At 49.9% G+C, this 18,811-nt stretch overlaps 1 protein-coding gene across 1 annotated transcript in view; it reads left to right on the top strand.

The window, feature by feature from the left end:
* Window positions 1-18,811, top strand: part of LOXHD1 (lipoxygenase homology PLAT domains 1) — a 162,447-nt gene that overhangs the window by 85,414 nt on the left and 58,222 nt on the right. The window contains exons 15-21 of the mRNA XM_042910747.1: window positions 96-172; window positions 1,055-1,251; window positions 3,642-3,834; window positions 7,359-7,519; window positions 9,881-10,358; window positions 10,810-10,964; window positions 12,883-13,016. Of these exons, the coding sequence (XP_042766681.1) occupies window positions 96-172; window positions 1,055-1,251; window positions 3,642-3,834; window positions 7,359-7,519; window positions 9,881-10,358; window positions 10,810-10,964; window positions 12,883-13,016 (1,395 nt within the window). The remainder of the gene's footprint in view (window positions 1-95; window positions 173-1,054; window positions 1,252-3,641; window positions 3,835-7,358; window positions 7,520-9,880; window positions 10,359-10,809; window positions 10,965-12,882; window positions 13,017-18,811) is intronic.

Here is an 18,811-nt window from a genome sequence, read left to right as displayed (position 1 = left end):
TCCCAGTTTTGGCCTTTCTGGTGACTCTCCACAAACAGTGTGATGGCTGGTTGTTGGCCACTCAAAGAACTAACAGCCCCTTGTCTGCCCAACAGGTGGCTGGACAAGGATAAGGATGATGGTCAGTTGGTCCGAGAGTTGCTGCCCAGTGATAGCAATGCAACACTGAAGAGTAAGTTGTCCCGAGACCAGGTGGTGGGTGTGCCCCTGACGAGAGAGGCGTCCTCCCGGCTCTTGCACTGTTCACATCATTCCCGGAGGGCAGCAGTGGGGAGGGTGGAGGGGAAGAGGCTCTGAGGGAGGATCTGGAATCCTCTTCTCTGTAGTCTCTTTGTGGCATTGGGTATGGGCCCCTGAGTGCACACAGGCCTCTGTTGATGAGAGCAACAAAGGAGGCAGTACCAGCCAAACAGACGTGTCTATCCTCCCTTGTGCACCTACGATGCAGACCTTTCTGGGTGATAAAATGGAAGAACACCAACATGGCATCCTGTTTCGTGACAGGGAGCTTCGGGCCCACATGAGGATTTCACTCCTGGCTGGCTACTTCTGAACTATTGACATCTTGAGCCAAACATGTAACCTTCTAAGGCTCTGATTCCTCACTTGTAAAGCCAAGATCAGAATACATATACAGTGCATATATAATGTGCTAAACACGGTCTGCAAAGCTTGACGTTCCTTTGTTTCAGTGTCTTCATCCATCAGATGAGAAACTGGACAGGGTGGTTGTTTGAGGTCCTTCATTCAAGTCTTTTACACTCAGTGGTCTTTGAATGCTTTCCTGTTGTCGGCATGTTCATACCTTGCGGGCAGGCCAAACAGGGATCAGCGTCCCAGTGTTGTTGATGAGGGGACCTGGCGGAGATGAAGGGAGCCCTGCCCTATCACAGGGCAACTTACGGAGAGCAAGGGTTAGGCTGCTGACCACCACCCCCCGCCCCCTGCCGTAAACCAGTGTCCTGCCCTGGCTGCAGATTGCCTTCCTGCTGCAGCCCTTTCCACCCACCCTGCACTAATCCCTCCCTCCCTGCCTCCCATCTTGGACTCCCAGACTTCCGCTACCACATCAGCCTGAAGACCGGGGACGTCTCTGGGGCCAGCACAGATTCCAGGGTCTACATCAAGCTCTATGGGGATAAATCTGACACCATCAAGCAAATTCTTCTCGTCTCTGACAACAACCTGCAGGACTATTTTGAACGTGGCCGGGTGGACGAGTTCACGCTGGAGACCCTGAACATTGGAACTGTAAGTCTCCTTCCCAAGACCATGTGACATGCTCTCACCCACCCCGCATGTGTCCACGTGTGGGTGCACGCACACACTCACATGCACACACACTCATGCACACATTGCACACTCACATACACACAAACACGCTCTCACATGCACATGGGTGAACACATTTTAAAGGGAAAAAATGCCCTCTTGGGGGTTAGCGAAGTACATTACTTTCCAGCTATGACCGGAGCAGCAGAATATATGTGAACAGTGGTTAAGCTCCCAGAGTCCGTTTAGGGACAGAATGTGTATTTTTGGTGTCTGTAGTTCCAACATTTCCTTTACCTACATAGGCAAGACCAATGTAGCTGGGTCCCAGACACTGGAGAAGGGGACACAGGCATGTGGGGAAGGAAAAGAGGAGAAGGGAAGAAATGAAAAGAGGGGCTGAAAATCTTCCCAATTCCAAACTTGAGTATCCATCTATCTGAATTATGCTCAGGAAACCTGTTTCAATGTACAACCCCAGCAACACTGGAGAGATACTGCCTTAGAAGATGGCACCTGAGGGTGTCCCTCTGTCAAGGACCCAGTGGCCCGGCTGCTAGAAGTCTGAGCAGTTCATCTAGAAGAACACAGATCTAATGCCCTCAACCATAGTGTTGGAAACTTTTCTGGAAATGTCCAAGCTGGGCTTCTTGTTAGCACCTGTCCTTCTCAAGGTGTGGCTAGCAGGAATTGGGATGCTGACAAGCTCCCATCTGTGACCTTACTTTCCTGTCCCTTTCCCCTCTCTCTAAGCCTCACCATATTTCAGGTACTCCATCAAAGTGCTCTCATGTCAGTCATTTATCCCTTGATGGTAATGAGCTTAAATCACAGTCTTCCTTCCTCAAAATGTATTTACATTTTCAGCTGAATTAATAATCGTGGAGTGAGATGCTGTTCCCTTTACTGAGGATTTCTGGCAACATCCCCAGATAGATGAGACATCTGAGGGGAGGGGGATGGCATCTGGGGCCTTTCCTTGCTTTTTTGAAACCCCCTCAACAAGCAGTGTGGCCAAGAGGTTGGGAGAGCCAGCTCTGGCTGCTGATGGCCAAGGCTCCACGTTTCCACTTACCTGCTGAGCCTGTAAGTTTCTTCACCTTTGCTTGTCCTCATTCATAACAACAGGGGACACCAGGGGGATTGTTATTGGCATTAACCATGTTGATAGCACCCACATGCCCACAGTAGGTGCTCAGTAAGCTGACGGTTAATCAACAGTCGCACCATGTAGGTGCTAGGCACTCTGGAATTGAAAGAACTTCAGGAGTTCTGTCTTTAAGGAGTTTCCCATCCTGTCAGGTAGAAGACACTTGTCCCTGTCTTTATTCTTCCAGCTGATCCCATTGCTGTCCCAGCACCACAGACAATGAAGCTCTCCTGTGGCCCTTGGCACTCACCCAGAAGGCTGTCAGGCTTTGTAAACAAAGCTTGTTTCCTTCCTACGATTCCAGGGGACCCAGGCTACATGCACTCCGTTCTGATGCTATTTTCATTATCAGCCGCAAGAGGCACTTAGCACTCATAAGAGTGAGAACAGGGCTTAGAGGAACAATTTTCTAACTCTAGCCTTCTGGCACCAGACTCATGGCTAGCATTACCCCTTCAAACCATCACAGAGAGAAGCTGAGGGGAGGGGGAGGGACCAGCAGGGATCTCAAGGCTATTTGATAATTCCGTCTAATGTTCGAATCGCCCCGTAAACAGCATTAAAAAACAAAACAAAACACACTAAAGGGATTTGAACATTGAAGAACCAAGTACTCGTGAGGATGGTAACATGATGATCTACGCAGTGGTCTGTGTTAAATGTAAAGATGTTAAAATGTAAAATAGCAAAGCAAGTGGACTACTGAGCGTTACTGGAAAGAGAAAGATGTTCCTCAGGGCCAAGAGTGAGAGAAGGGATTGAGCACAGAACCGAGGGGTACATCAGAGAAGAAATGCAGAAATGGGTACGGTACTGTCTTGTTTAAACAAAGCAAAGCCAAACCAATAACACGGCTACCGAAGCAAATGGTTAATGTTTTGAATGTTTGCTTCCTTGTGTGGCCACCACTCAACACAATCACAGACATACTGGAGTCACACCCGCTCCCCAACTTGCTTCTCACAACTACCACAAGGGTGAGCTCCTCTTAAGAGGAGGGAACAAAGGCTCTGGGCGGGAGAAGTGCCCCGACTGGCTGATGGTGGACAAGACTGGGACCCAGCCTCCTCCTGCTGAGCCCCCCTCTTCTGGGGAGCTGGAGGTCTGGGTCAAGGAAAGCAGTTTGTACCAGTGTTGGTGGTGGGTGGGAGGTGGGTGGAAGCATGGAGATTTCTGTGCACCAGCTCTTTGCTCACTCGCACCCTGGGTTTCTTTCTAGATCAGTCGGCTGGTGATTGGGCATGACAGCACGGGCATGCACGCCAGCTGGTTCCTCGGCAGTGTCCAGATCCGCGTGCCCCGCCAAGGCAAGCAGTACACCTTCCCTGCCAACCGCTGGCTGGACAAGAACCAAGCTGATGGGCGCCTGGAGGTGGAGCTCTATCCCAGTGAGGTCGTGGAGATCCAGAAATGTATGGAAGCAGCAGTGATGGGACCATCAGCATTGTTTCCCTGCAGGATGGGGTTGTGGGGAAGGAGAAGGGACTGTGGGGTGACTTAACTTGATTCCAAGGGGGAGGCTTAGGGGAGATGATGGGGCTTCTGATTGCCTGCGGTGCCATGGTTCTAGGAGGGGAAAAGCGGCTCAATTTACAGATAGGGAAAGTGAGGACTCCGTGGATGAAATATTTTTTTGTGGAATAAAGGCAGCAAATGACTCTATTAAGAAATGTACATTCTCAGCCCTGTGTACAGGAGTTTGAGACATAGTCTGTGTCTTCTTCTGGGAAGACTGGCTGAGGAGATAAAGCTGTTTATTTATTCATTTATTGAATAAGTATATATAGTGACTGTTTCTCTGAGCCAGCGCTGCCCTAGGCACAAAATAGGCGAAACTTGCCCTTGTGGAATTTACATTCTACCAGGGGAGGCAAACAATAAATATATAATACAATGCCAAGTAAGAGCTATGAAGAAAATGAAGCAGGATAGGATGTTAGTAATGACATGGGGGTGGGGGACTTTTTTGGACAGGATGACAACATCTCTGAATGAGGGTGAAGTTCACAGTGATCTCTCCTCAACTATCCTGTAGGTTTCTTGACGGCTGTATCATATACACATGCTGTGTAATGGTACCTGCCACTGTGAAGAATCAACTCTTTCTCTTTTTAGAAGTTAGAACTTGATTTCCATCACAATAATACAGGTATTAGTTAATAAGATACAGATTTTTAGAAAGCAGTAGTTTCTTTCTCCTTACCATCTCCCTTCTTCAAAGGTAACAGTTGCTTTCACTTTCCCTCTGAAGTTAATCTCCATATTTTTAATAATTTGCTTGCCAATTCCTTGATTATTTTATTCATAGACATGAACTCTTGACTTCTTACAATGGAAGAGGAGGGTTTAGCTCTTTTAACACACATGAATGTGTGTGTGTGTGTGTGTGTGTGTGTGTGTGTGCATCCATTCCTCCCAGCCTTCAATAAAACTAAATCAGTATTCAATTTTTACATTATTATGACTATGTAAATAGTATACATTCTGAAACACATACTGTATGATGATAACATTTCAATTTTTGTACAACTCTTTGTTTTTTCTGGAGTTAATGATAGCCTCAGTTTTCATCTATATAGTTTTCTATATACCCATCTGTATTTCTATATACCCACCTATCTGTATTAGTTTGCTAGGGCTGCCATAAAAAAATACCACAGAATAGATGGCTTAAACAACAGAAATCTATTTTCTCACAGTTCCAGAAGCCAGAAGTCCACGACCAGGGTGTCAGCAGATCACATTTCTTCTGAGGCCTTTTCTTTGCCTTGCAAATAGCTGCCTTCTTGCTGCATGTTCACATGGTCTTTCCTTTAGGTATTTGCATGTCTGTGTCCTAGTATCTTCCTCTTATAAAGATACCAGTCATATAGGATTAGGGCCTCACTTTAATGACCACAATTGAACTTAATTTTCTCTTTAAAGTTCCTATCTCTAAGTCACATTCTGAGATACTAGGGGTTAGGACTTCAATACATGATTTGCGTTGGAGTACGAGATAATTCTCCCATAACATCATTTTATCTCCATCTCCCCAATAAAACTAAAATTCTTTTCATAATTCTGTTTCCTCTCTACCTCCTTCTGCTCACTCCTTGCCCCAAGACATTCCTTTAGGAACCTCTGTCCTCCTGCTCTCTAGGCTGCCATGAAGCTGTCCTTTTGGGACTTCCTTTTGCCCATCTTTTTGGAAATTCCTTTCTTTTTTGATTTCCTATTTCCTGGACTTCATGTCTTTCTCTTCTTTGGTTTCTGCCTTCTTTTCATTTGTACTGGATAGCTTCCTGAGAAAATGTGCATGGAAGAGAAAAGTTGAGACCTTGCATGTCTGGGAATGTCTCACAATTGATCAGGAATTTGGCTCATTATAGAATTCTTAGTTAGAATTCATTTTCCCTTAAAGTTTAGAAGGAATTATTCTACCATTTTCTAACTCCCAGTGTTGCAGTTTGGAAGTCTGATACCATTCTGGTATCCAACCCTTTAGGGTTTTTTCTCTCTAGAAGTTTATGGGATCCTATTTTTATACCTGGCATTCTGAAATTTCATGATGTCCTCACTGCCTTTTGTGATTTTAGTTTCATCCATTAGTCTGGATTCATCACGGGCTCCTTCTATGGAGAATTTTTTAATTCTGAGACTTTTATGGGTATTTCTTTAACAATTTCTAACTCTCTATCCTCTATTTTCTTGGTAAGATGTTGCAATTCCTCTACTTTTCTTACCTTTCTATCATTTGTTATTTTGTTCTTGAGAAATTTCCTCTATTGTTCTTATGAGCTGTCCTTGACTTTATCCTTACTATGGACTATTTTATTTCAGCTACCACATGTTGATTTCCAATAGCTGGTTCTTGCTCTCTGAATGGTCATTTTTATCATAGTTTTGTGTAATTCTGGCTGCCTATTGCTCTAGGATCTGACAGAGGGAATGAGGTTGTGGGTTCTGTCCATTCAGAATGCCAGCTTTTACTGAATCCCCCTTGTGCAAATGCTTGCCTACCCTCACTGCCAGCTGATCCTGGTATCTCTAGTTCAACTTCTTTAGGCTCTCAGCCAGTCCTCTTACTTTCTGCCCCAAATCTCTCATATTGCTATGGTAATGGAAGAGACCCCATCTTGTTGAAAATAACAATCTTACCTTGAAAATAAAAATCACGATATCATCTTATGGCATTTCTGCGAGGGTAAGTCTTAACAGTAGTCGCTGAAAAACCATGATCCCATAGTTCTGGAAGACATCTCCCTCATCGTCAGAAATGGTGCACACCTAGTGGTGCACACCTCAAACACATTTCCACCCTCTAACTGCTTACTAACGTATTACTTAGGACACAGACAACTCTCTCTGGGTGTAGATGTATCTGTTGATGTCATCTGAAAGGTGCATATATTTAAATAAAAATTATAATTTCAGGGGTCCCTGGCTGGCTCAGTTGGTAGAGCATGCAACCCTTGATCTTGGGGTCATGAGTTCAAGCCCCATGTTAATGTATGTATTTTAAGAAAAGAAAGAAAGAAAGAAAATTCTAATTTCAGTCCCTTGTCCTTTACTGAACATAAGGAAGCCTTTGCTTCTTTCTACTCCGTGGTGTCTGCCCAGGGGCCGGCAGACAGCAGCGAGTGCTCACTGGTGTATTAACGACTCCTCATGCCTGGCTCTGGAAGTCGCGTGTGGTACAGTGGATCACTGGGCTCTGGAGTCTGATTGCTTGAGTTTGCCATTTCGACCACCTACTCAATTCCTTTAAGCCTCAATTTGTCAGCCTGCAAAATGGCACTGATAGTCCTCATCTCGATGCTGCAGAGAGGGTTAGATGAGATGGTGCCCGTGAAGCACCAGGCATGGCACAGGGTCAGGAATGTTGGCTTTGCTGCTATCACTGCTATTATTAATATTACCGAATGTCCTGTTTTCTCCCCACGTGCCCACCCAGTGGTCCATTATGAGGTTGAGGTTTGGACGGGGGATGTGGGCGGTGCAGGCACCACTGCCCGAGTCTACGTGCAGATCTATGGCGAGGACGGCAAGACAGACGTGCTCTTCCTGTCCAGCCGCTCGAAAGTTTTTGAGCGGGCATCCAAGGACACGTTCCAGGTGTGTGTGGGTAAGGCAGCGGGAGGGTCCACAGAGGGCCAGGGGATGCCCCAAAATGAAGGGACTGGACTAGCTCAGTGGTTCTCGTCCCTGGCTTCTTAGAATCACCTGGAGAGCTTTAAGGAAAAAAAAAAAAGTGCTGCCTGGCCCACATCCGGATCAGTTAAGTCAGAACCTCTATGGTGGGATGCATTTTCGGGGTATGCTTCTGAAAGCTCTGCCAGGAGGCTAACAAGCTGCCAATTCCGAGAACCGCTGGAGTAGATGATTCTAATTTGACAAAATATGGCCTGAAGCCCCTGGTTACTGCATCCACTGCCAGCCTGTGATTCTACAGCTCTCTCCGCCTGTGGGCAGGGCCACACTTCGAGGCAGGATCTGGGGAGGAGCCTCCTGGCTGCATTCTCGACGCCCCAGGATTCTGCACTTCCCTTTGAGTAGAGAAGAAAAAGATGAGAATGTGAGCATGTTGTTGGCAGGGGAGGAGAATGCAGGTGTGACGCCCTGTGGGAGACACATGAATGTTTCCTGTGGGATACTAGTACGTGTGAGTGAGTGTATGCATGTGTGTGTGTGTGTGTGTGTGTAAGCAGGTATGTGTGTGCAGGGAGCATATTCGTGCTGGGTGCTCTGTGTGTGTTTGTGTGCCTCAGGTCACTTGGCCCTCGGCAAAGAGTCCTACCCCAGTGCCCGGCAGGGTCTGATTGAGCTGGGTCAGGGCATACGGAACGTTGGTGCTGGAGGGGGCCTCACTGAGGCCAACCCCCCATAACACTGCTGAGGAGGTAGAGGCCCTAGCATTTCACCTCTCTGAGCCTCAGATTCTTCCTCCGTTCAAACCTAGCCTTAGAGTGCCTCCCTAGCCTGCTTCGAAGTCCTTAGAGGGGTCAAAATGGTGAAGGTCAGGGTAGGTACTCAGGAAATTGTGGCCAGTTGTGGGGGTGGAACAGAGCAGAGCGTCTTCCAATGCCAGCATGCTGTGTGGCTGGAAGTGATGCGGTCAGGAATGCGGTCATGGGAGACGCATGGGTGCTGAGAAGACAGATGTGGGAGGAGGGGATGGTGAGCAGGCCCGACTGGAGAGGTTGAGGGCAGGGATGCTCTGACTTGGAAAATGCTGGGGAAGAGATCTAATGTGCTGAAGAACGAACTTACCAGGCCCAGAGCCCATCCCCTAAGTAGCTGAGAGGGAAAAATGCCTCTCCTTCAGGGCTCCTGGGCTCTCATTTTGGCTGATAACTTTCTCAGAAAGGTGGTTTTGGCCTACATTGTGGCTTCACGAACAGAGTCAGAAGACCTGAGTTCTTATCTAGACCTGGACTCCAGTTATGGGGCACTGAGAAACTCAGGTCCCCAGTCACCAGGACACATGTGGAAAAATTGGTGGCACCAGGCTTTGAAAAGTGTCAGACACCCAGAAGGGGCCCATCAGAATGGGGAACAGAGTGGCTCAACCAGCAGGTACCCCATGTGGACCCTACCCTGAGCTCTGTGGGGCTAGACCTCGCTGCAAGGTGAGGCTTAGAACAGAGTAAGTAGATCGAAGGCCGAGGACCTAATCTGAAGAAGAGCTAAAGCTAAATCCATCCACGCTGTGCCAGACCCTGTGCCAGAGAGAAGCAAGAAAGAACAGTCCCTGTCTCAAGTAATTCCCCGTTCAGGTGGGCGGGGAGCAGCTCATGTGGACAGGGAGGGCATCCAGGACAGACCAGAACCACGGCCAAGGTCTGGGCTCCCTCTGCACTGCCAGGGAAAGAAGCCTGTGCTGGGGGAGAGGCCTGGGGTCCCTGGGGACATGGGGGAAGGGATTGGGTATATTTTTGAAAAATAACAGTTTTCTTGCTCATTACATACAAAAGTTGTATATGATTCATGCTGAAAAAAACTTTGGAAAGAGAATCCAGAAAAGCACAAACTGAAAAGGAAAGTAGTAATAAGGTTCAGGAATTGGAATGAATGGATTTCCTTGGAGGCAGAGGAAGGAATAAAGGCGCTCTGGGTGAGGGGAGTGCATGAACAGAGGTGTGGAACCAGGAGTGACAGGAATGAGTGCGATGTGCATGTGTGTGTGCGTGCATGTGTGGATGTGGGGCGGGGTGAAGGGAGAGAGGCAGGGAGACCATCCTGACCACGACCCAGGGGTTAGAAGGAAGTAGGTGTGGGTGGAAGGAGGGGCTGCAAGAGGTCCTGGAAGGCCGGCCAAACAAGCAGGCTGAGAGAGAGGGAGCTGGTGGAAGCTTGTGAGCTCGAGGCCCCGGGCCTCCCCACCGGGGCTCCGCACACAGGCCCAGGCCTGGCTGCGCAGGGGAGGCGGGGAGGACGCCAGGGGCCCCCCCAGCCACTGCCCTGCGCTTTGCACAGCTGGAGGCGGCGGACGTGGGTGAGGTCTTCAAGATCCGGCTGGGGCACACGGGCGAAGGCTTCGGGCCCAGCTGGTTCGTGGACACGCTGTGGCTGCGGCACCTGGTGGTGCGGGAGGTGGAGCTCACGCCCGAGGAGGAGGCCCGGAAGAAGAAGGAGAAGGACAGGCTGCGGCAGCTGCTCAAGAAGGAGCGGCTGAAGGCCAAGCTGCAGAGGAAGAAGAAGAAGAAGAAGAAGAAGGGTAGCGATGAGGAGGACGAGGGGGACGAGGAGGAGGAGTCCTCGTCGGAGGAGTCCTCGTCTGAGGAGGAGGAGGAGGAGGAGACGGAGGAGGAGGAGGAAGAGGAGGAGTTTGGGCCGGGGATGCAGGAGGTGATTGAGGAGTACAAGTTCGAAGCCCACCGCTGGCTGGCCCGGGGCAAGGAGGACAATGAACTTGTCGTGGAGCTGGTGCCGGCAGGCCGGCCGGGTCCTGAGCGTAAGCCCGAGGAGGGGTCTGCAGGTCCGCTGAAGGGGGCCCGGTGAAGGGGGGTGTCTAGCTCTCCAGTCACGTGGCAGCCCCATAGCGGGGCACCCGTCATGGTTCCCAAGTGGGTCTCCTGACCTGTGACAGGCCTCTGCCTGGGGTTAGCTCTGCCCCTTGGGCGGCTCTCAGGGGGAGCCTGGATGTAGCTCGCGATGACTGAAAGTGGGACGTAACGTAGGAGGGCGGCCAAGGGCGTCTCCCCTTGACTCTCAGGCTCCTGGGCCTCATGGCAAAGAAAAGTCTTGAGCAGTGGGGAGGGATAGGTTCTTTCCAGGTTAGTGCAGATGTGGAGGAATCTGTAGGTCCTTCCCGCTCCCACGAGCTGGCTGGATCCGAGAGGCTGAGCCTCAGGTCCGCCCCGAGGCCTAGGTGTCCTCAACACCACGTTTTTCTCTGTCCCCAGCCAACACCTACGAGGTCCAGGTAATCACAGGGAATGTGCCCAAGGCCGGCACCGATGCCAATGTCTACCTGACCATCTACGGGGAGGAGTACGGGGACACAGGCGAGCGGCCCCTGAAGAAGTCGGACAAGTCCAACAAGTTTGAGCAGGGCCAGGTAGAGTGGGGGCTCTCTGGCCCTTGCATGGGTGGTGGAGACTGCTGGTTCCGGAGGCCACACCCCCACCAGCACGGTGTCCAGCAGGGTGCTTTGTTGAGTCCACCCAGATGTAATCGAAGTGGTTCCTCTGTGAGCTCCGGCGCCTTGTGGTGGGGGGCATAAGATAGGCCGGGGAGGGGAGTGTCGAGCACCACGAAGCCCACAGGAACTGACCAGAGATATTACAGGTAGCAGATGCTCAGGCGCTGAGGGGGTGGAGCAGGGGGGTTCAAGGAGGAAGTGCCGACGGCTCTTTGGGGAAAACATGGTAGGAAGGAGAGCTGTACACTGGGCCATGGTGGGTGAGTGTGGGATGGATGCCCACGATTACCGTGAGAGGTGTTCCCCGAGGATGGGTCCAGGGGACAGAGATGTGGGGTGGAAATCTGGAAGGCCCAGCTCCAGGACAGGGAGTCTTCCCACTGTGCTGTGTTAACGCTGAGCCAGGGGGCGCACTGCCTCTGGGAAGCTTGATGAGCCCAGTTAAGGGGGGTGGGGCATGAGAGCCTTGAAAGAAGGTTGAGAAGCCTGGACTGAGTCCTGGTCCTGCCCCAGCGGGAGCCACGAAGGCTTTTGAGTGGTGAGAGAAATGCACGCACACCCCTCTTCCAGGCATCGTGGGGAGAGTGTGAAAAATCCAGCTGTCATCTTTGTCCTTCAAGATGTTACAATATTCTCTGGCTGGAAGACTGTCCCCAGCTCACCTTTCTCATTCCTGCCCCTGATCCCAAAGCCACATTTCCTCATCCACACAGAGGAAGAAGAGAAACCAAACCCATGAAAGTACTCCTGGGCTCCTCTGATTTCTTTCAGAGGCTGCCTGCTTTTTCTTTCAATACTGCCTTGCCATGACTTGAGGTTTAGGGTTTATATCCATAGCCACTACGATCCTGGATTGGAAGAAAACTGTCATAGAGGACGTAACTGGTACAATGGATGAAATTTGAATATGGGCTTGTATGTTAGATAATAGTATTGTGTCGATAGTATTGTGTTTCCTGAGTTTGGTAATTGTCCTGGGATTATATGAGAATCACCTGTTCTTAGGAAAGCTATGATGAAGAATTCAGAGGTGAAGAATCATGGTATCAGCCATTTACTTTTAAACGTTTCAGAAAAATAATAGCAAAAGAGAGAGACAGGGAAAGCAAATATTGCAAAATGTAGGTGAAGGACATATAAAATTTCATTGTATTGTTTCTGCAAATTTTCTGTAGACTTGATTGTTTTTCAATATAAAGAATTTAAGAAGTTACAGCCGAGAGGAATCCCTTATCAGGTCCCGATGTTGCCTGCCTCCTGCAGTGCAGATGCGTATACTGGGCTACACGCACGGCCTTCCTACTCACATGGTGAGGGAGTGCAAGTCTCCTGTTCCTGTGAATCACTTTTGATTTACACTTTGAATTCTGTAAATCACCTTGGATTTGCACTTTGGCTCATCCCAGGTGCTTAGAATGGGTGGCTGAAGGGGCTTATGCACACATGTGCACACATAGCACAGGGTTTCAGCACACACCCAACAACAGGCCCTCCACGGGTGCACACACACACACACACACACACACCCCACAACACGAACGCGGGCAGCCAGCCCACCTGCCTTCTCCTCTGCCCCTCACGGTCACCTTCCTGGCCTTCCCACTCCTCCTGCCACCCTTTGGGACACAGAGTGAAAAGACCCCTGGTGTGGGCAGGTTATAAAAGAGTGCAGATCACACACAGTCAACTGGCTGTCACAGGTTTCCACACCCCCTTCCCTCAATGGTTTGGGTCTCCCTGCCGGCCCCCAGGTGCTGATGTGTAGGGGGGGTGGGGCGCACCATGTCTCGGGGCGGGGGGGCATCCCTCTGAGTGCTTCTCTGGCCCTTCCCAGACAGATACCTTCACCATCTATGCTATTGACTTGGGGGCTCTGACCAAGATTCGGATTCGCCATGACAACTCGGGCAACAGACCGGGCTGGTTCCTGGACAGAATAGACATCACCGACATGAACAATGAAGTCACGTGAGTGGGGCTTGAGGGGAGGGGGGGAAGGCCATGCCTGCTTCTTAGTCCTGGGAAGAGGGCTGAGGGTGGGGTGGTTGGGATGTCTGAGGCTGGGGGGGTGGTCGGTGGTGGCTGTATGTTAGTTTGGCTCCTGTGGCTGGCTGGGTGGGCACTGCCTCTCTCTCTCCCCTCTCACTGGGCAGCCCCCTGGAGTTCCTGCCCTGGCAGGTGACAGGACCTCCAATCTAGTTCTTGAGATCCATCAGTTCAGAAGGTCGGGTTTCCTGTCCCTGTCAGACCTCCACTGGCCTAGTCTCCATCCACTTACTCACTCATCCGTGTCTCCACATATGAAGCGGCTTCCAGTACAATGTTTTAATGTTCTAGACCAGGGGTAAGCACACTTTTTCTCTAAGGGCCAGATAGGAAATATTTTAGGCTTTGGGGCCATTGGGTCTCTGTCATAATTGATCTATTTGACTTTGCAGCAGGGAAGCAGCCACAGGTGATACTTGGTGGATGTGGCCGTGTTCCAATAAAACTTTATTCGTGAACACTGAAACTTGAATTTCATGTCATTTTCACATGTCACAAAATAACAGTGTTCCTTAGATTTTCTTTTTTTCAGCCATTTTGAAAATGTAAAATTCAGGGGTACCTGTGTGGCTAAGTCGATTAAGCGTCCGACTCTTGGTTTTGGCTCAGGTCGCGATCTCGAGGTTCGTGGGTTTGTGCCCCACAACGGGCTCTGTGCTGACAGTGTGGGGCCTGCTTGGGATTCTCTCTCTCCCTCTGCCTCTCAAAATAAATAAACTTAAGACAATGTAAAATTCATGCTTAGTTTGTGGGATGTACATAAACAGGTGAGTGGGCCACATTTGGCCCACAGGCCATGGTTTGCTGGCCCCTGCTCAGGATTCCCAGCTACCACCAGGAGCTAGGTTGAGGAAGGCATATTATCCTCCTGACAGGTGAAGGAACCATGCCCCAAGGAGGTGAAGCCGCCACACCCCCAGAGCCCATTCATGCCAGAGCCAAGATCAGAACTCCAGACCATCAACGATGAGTCTGGTGCGTCTCCATCATTAGGCCCCATTGCCTCTTGAGCAAAAGGGGCCACGGAGCAATAGACATGAAAAAAGGCTGGAGGTGTGATGGGGAGGTGCAGGGGCAGACAGAGAGGAAGGCAGGCAAGATCCTGAGTGTGTTGTAGGGCTGCTGAGTGCCCGCCAGTGTCCGGAATGTAGCGGGCACCCAATAAACAAACATACGTTGACTTAACTTCTTGGTCTGCAGTCTGGTGTCTCTTAGAGCAAGCCCTCTTCTTGGGCTACTCTCTGTGCCGGGCAAGGGGTGAGGAGGCTCACCCCATCTCCCACCTCCACCCCGCCCCACCAGCCCAAGAGACTGCCTCAGATGGGGACACCAAAGGACACCTCTCACGTGGCCTGGTGTCCTGGCTTTCCGTGAGGTCATTGTGACGGCAGAGAAGGGCAGTGGGACAACGCTATAGCCGGGAACCAGGGTCCTGAGCTGTGGTAGTCCTCTCTCAGAAACTTACCAGGTCACCCTGAACTAAGTGCTCCGTGTCTATGGGCTTTCATTCACTCTTCTGATAAATAGGCTTAATGATGTCAGCCCAGCTTACTTCTCAAGATGTTCTGAAAATCTAAGGCATTTAAGCTGGAAAAGGATAAAGTACTGGCAAAAACAGAAGGACAGGAACAGACCAAATATCCCTGGCTTCCCCTTAGAGCTCCGTTAGGGTCAGTTAACTGTTCCATTGATTTGACATTTCTGGGCCAGCCCAACAATTTGTAAATTATTGTAGCCTTATAATCTATTTTAGTATCTGTCAGTACTTGTCCTTTTCCATTATTCTTTAAAAATATTAGCTTTTCTTGCCTTTTCAAATCAAGACATTAAGTGATTTGAAGAAAAAAATCCCATTGGAATGTTGATGGTTATGCCATTAATCGTATGTGTGGAGAATTGTGTATTTAGATTAAGTGCTGCCCCAGGGGCGCATTTCCATTTATCCAATTGTTCCTTCTAGTATCCCAGTGATGCTTTACAATTTTCTACAGTCGTACTAAGTTTATGCCTAAATATTTTCTATTTTTATCGCTCTCGTGAATGGTATCCTCTCGTTCCCCATCCCCTTTCTTCCCTCCCTTTCTCTTTTCCTTCCCTCCCCCACTCCTGGCCCCCTCATCACCTCCCCCGCCCTCATCATCCTGTCTTGTTGGTGTGAGTCAGGGTCCACCTCCCCATCTTCACCAGCCCTGGTCAGAGGCTCTTGCCTGGTCCCTCTGCTGCACGCTGGCCCCTCCTGTGTCAGGGGTGTGTTCCTCCTCTGCCCAACAACCTGCAGAGGCTCCCATTCACCCCCAGGTGAGAGCCAGAGCACTTCCAGTGGCCTGCCCCACACCCCCTCTTTAACTCTTGGTCCTGGTCTCCCTCCTGCTCACTCCTTGCTGTTCCTTGAGCCCAACAGCCAAGGGCCTTTGCATGTGCTGTCCCTTCTCCCTGGTCCTCCTTCCCCTAGTGGCTTACTCATGCTTTCTCTAGGTAAGGTCTCTGCTCAACGGTCATCTGCTCAGCAAGCCTCCCACCCTGGACCTTTTATTTCTCTTCCTTTGTTTCTTTTTCTGCACGTCACTAACGTTTGACCTACAATCGACTGCAGTATTTCATCATTGTTCCTTTCCCCACAACTGAATATAAGGTCCCTGCCTAAGGTAACGATTTCACCTGTCTTGTTCCCTACAGTGTCCTCTCCAGCACCTAGAAGAGGGCCTGGTGCACAACAGGCTTGCCATAAATACTTACTAAATCAACTAATGAATACAAACCACATTTGCTGTGTTGACTCATTCATTCATTCAGCAAACACATGCCATGCTAAGTGCGGAGAGTCAAGCGGCTGGTTCCGACAGAAAACTGTGATGGTCTAGGAGGCAGATGTTTTAGGTTCATTTCCTGTCTCTTCCTTTCTTTACTTGTGTGGCCTTGGGAAAGTCACTTAAGCCCTCTGAGCCTCAGTTCTTCCATCCATGAAACGGGATAATAAAACTCCCACACAGCATTAAGATAACCCGTGTAAGGGCCAGCGCCGGGCCTGGCACCCGGCAAAAGGTAGCACCGTGCCAGTAAGAACCCAGTCAGTTGGCATCTAAAAGTGGCTGCATAGCTAGGAAGGAACGGGCATGAGCGGGATTATGAAGGAACTCCTTGGGCAGTAGGAAAGGCAGAGCGAGGGGGCCGCTGTCTCAGGGTGGCGCCCCCCAAATGGGGCTCAGGGACTGGGGGGTGAGGAGGGGGTCAGGGTGCTCCTCTGTCCGAGGTGACATTTCAGATGGGCCTTCACAAACCGTGATGTTTGGTGTTTGGAACAAAGGGCGCTAAAGCGGCTGAACCGTGTGATGTGGGAGCTGAAGGGCACGAGGGGCATGAACGGCAGGTGGTGGGTAATTCTGTCCGACTCGTGCATGAAGGGAACAGGACAAGAACTTTGGGAAGGGAGGCCGGGGTGGGGGGTGCCGCTCCACAGCCAGAGGCTCCTAGCTGGCCAGCTTTTCCAGAAAGCCTGCTTCTTAATTTTTTTTTTTAATGTTTTTATTTTTGAGAGAGGAGGCAGGGGGGCAGGCAGAGCGAGAGGGAGACACAGAATCTGAAGCAGGCCCCAGGCTCTGAGCTGTCAGCACAGGGCCTGACATGGGGCTCCAACTCGTGAACCACAAGATCATGACCTGAGCAGAAGTGGGACGCTTAACCGACTGAGCCACCAAGGTGCCCCTCCCAGAGAGCCTTCTGAGGCCGAGGTAGGAAGACAGAGAAGGAGCAGGGAGGCACTCATGAGAGATGTTGGCCTGGAGGCAGAGAGATTAAAGAGGATGTGATCTCTGGAGCCCCTGCCACCATACTGAAGTCACCCAAGCAGGATTCAGAGTGGCTCAGGGCTCTGATGCCCCGACAAGGCTAGCGCTCAGCAGGGTGGCAGTGGGGCCATGTCCAGTCCCTTTGGCCTCCAAAAGCTGCCGGTTCTGGAGAGCAGCTGAGCCTGACTGGAAATACCTGGAGGAAGGGCCGGTGGGAGTGGAAGGGCAGAGGTGGATTGATCCACAATGCAAATTGCCAAAAAAGGAGAGCATTCTTTCTCTTCAAGTAGGGAGTGCTTGAGGCCCTTTGTAGGAGTCCCAAGCTGGCAGGAGGCAGTCAAGATGATTCAGAAAAGGCTTTTGAACGGTGGTTTGCAGCCGAGGGTGGCTTTGAGTGGGTGGTCCTGGGGTCTGAGGTCCCTCGTGGGTGGACTGGGGCTCCGCACACAGGCTCACATTCCCTCCAGAAAGGACCTCTCTGGTCCTTTGGGCTAGGAAGAAGATGGTGAAGCTGGGGAAATTTATCTGTGGCTTCCTCCAGCCTCCTCTAACCTGGGAAGCCCCACCCCTTCGCCACTCTGAAAAAAAAAAAGTTAAAAAAAGTGTCAGATTGATTTTGTATTGGTAGCCGTATTTGGAATGCAGAGAGGCTGTTCCCACTCCGTCTCCTCTGCTCAGATAATTCCTGGAGCCTTGGGTTGGCTTTAGGTAGCACGTTCTAAGGGGAATGTTGAAAAAAAAAAAAAAGAAAGAAAGAAAATGCATCTTCAAGGAAAGGATAGTGGCCGGTTAAGAAACTTGGAGTTATTGCAAGAATTTGAAGGAGGAAATGAGAACATTTCACCTTGATAGGAGATAGTGCCTTCCAATGCTGTGGGTACTTATGGCTGCCGGTGTATGTGGGGACTGTGACCATGGCAACAAGCAAGAAGATCCCGAGCTCATGGGGTTAGTTTGCCTAATGGGGGACACAGATTTATGCTCTCTGGGCAAACTCTTCCATCCTCATCACTTCCGTGACCATTTATTTGAGAATAGTGCCCACAATTTATATCTCCAGTCGTACCAGTCAGAATAGTCTAGGTTGTGCTGAGTAGCAAATGGCCCTAAAATGTCGTGTCCTAACACAATAGAAGCTTATTTCCTGCTCACACTGCATGTCCAGGACAGGGCATCGGGGGACTCTGCTCAATGTGATCACTCAGCGACCCAGGCTGATGGGACGTTTTCCTCAACACATGTTTCCACGGTCGTTCTTGTAGTGGAAAGAGGTGTGACAAATCACCCACTGACTTAAAGATTCCTTACAGCCCAGAGATTCTAATCATATTAGCAAGGACTTAAAACTTCAAAGTCCTCCTAACATCCAAAGCTATGAACCTCGGATGTTTGGATTTCAGAACACATGACAGAAATGGTGGGATTTGGCAGGAGGGGTACATTGTTTTGAACTAACACATCTTTGTTAAGTCGTTGACTCATCGGGCTCTGCTTTCTCCCTCTTTTCCACAGCTCTTGACTTGTTGAGGAAGTGAGGTTGTGTCATGTCTTCCTTCCTCCTTTAAGAGGTTAGCTGCTTTTTTTGATCTGCATTAAAATCTAATACACTCAAGTTCAAAGAGGAAGAGGCAAATGCCGCAAAAGTTAGGAATATATTTAGTGTCCCGAGTTTTGCCCATATTCAGCCTGGTATATTTTGCTTTCTCTACGTGTTTTCCGCCCGAAGATAGAGATTCCCATTCTGATTGGTGGCTTGAGGGTGTCATTAGATCCTCATTAAAGACAGATGCTGTTGGGTGGGCTTTTCAGTGAGAGTTGAACAGAAAGCTTGTTGGACTTCTTCCTCTGGAGTTTCATCTGACAGGATGTTCTCTGGAACCCCACACTCTTTCAGGGCCCTTGGAATATTGAGACACAAAAGACCTCGCAGAT

The sequence above is a fragment of the Panthera leo genome, chromosome D3 (assembly GCF_018350215.1).
Source record: "Panthera leo isolate Ple1 chromosome D3, P.leo_Ple1_pat1.1, whole genome shotgun sequence".
Taxonomy (NCBI): domain Eukaryota; kingdom Metazoa; phylum Chordata; class Mammalia; order Carnivora; family Felidae; genus Panthera; species Panthera leo.
Note: the sequence above shows the minus strand (reverse complement) of the source record. Positions and strands in the feature narration are given on the sequence as shown.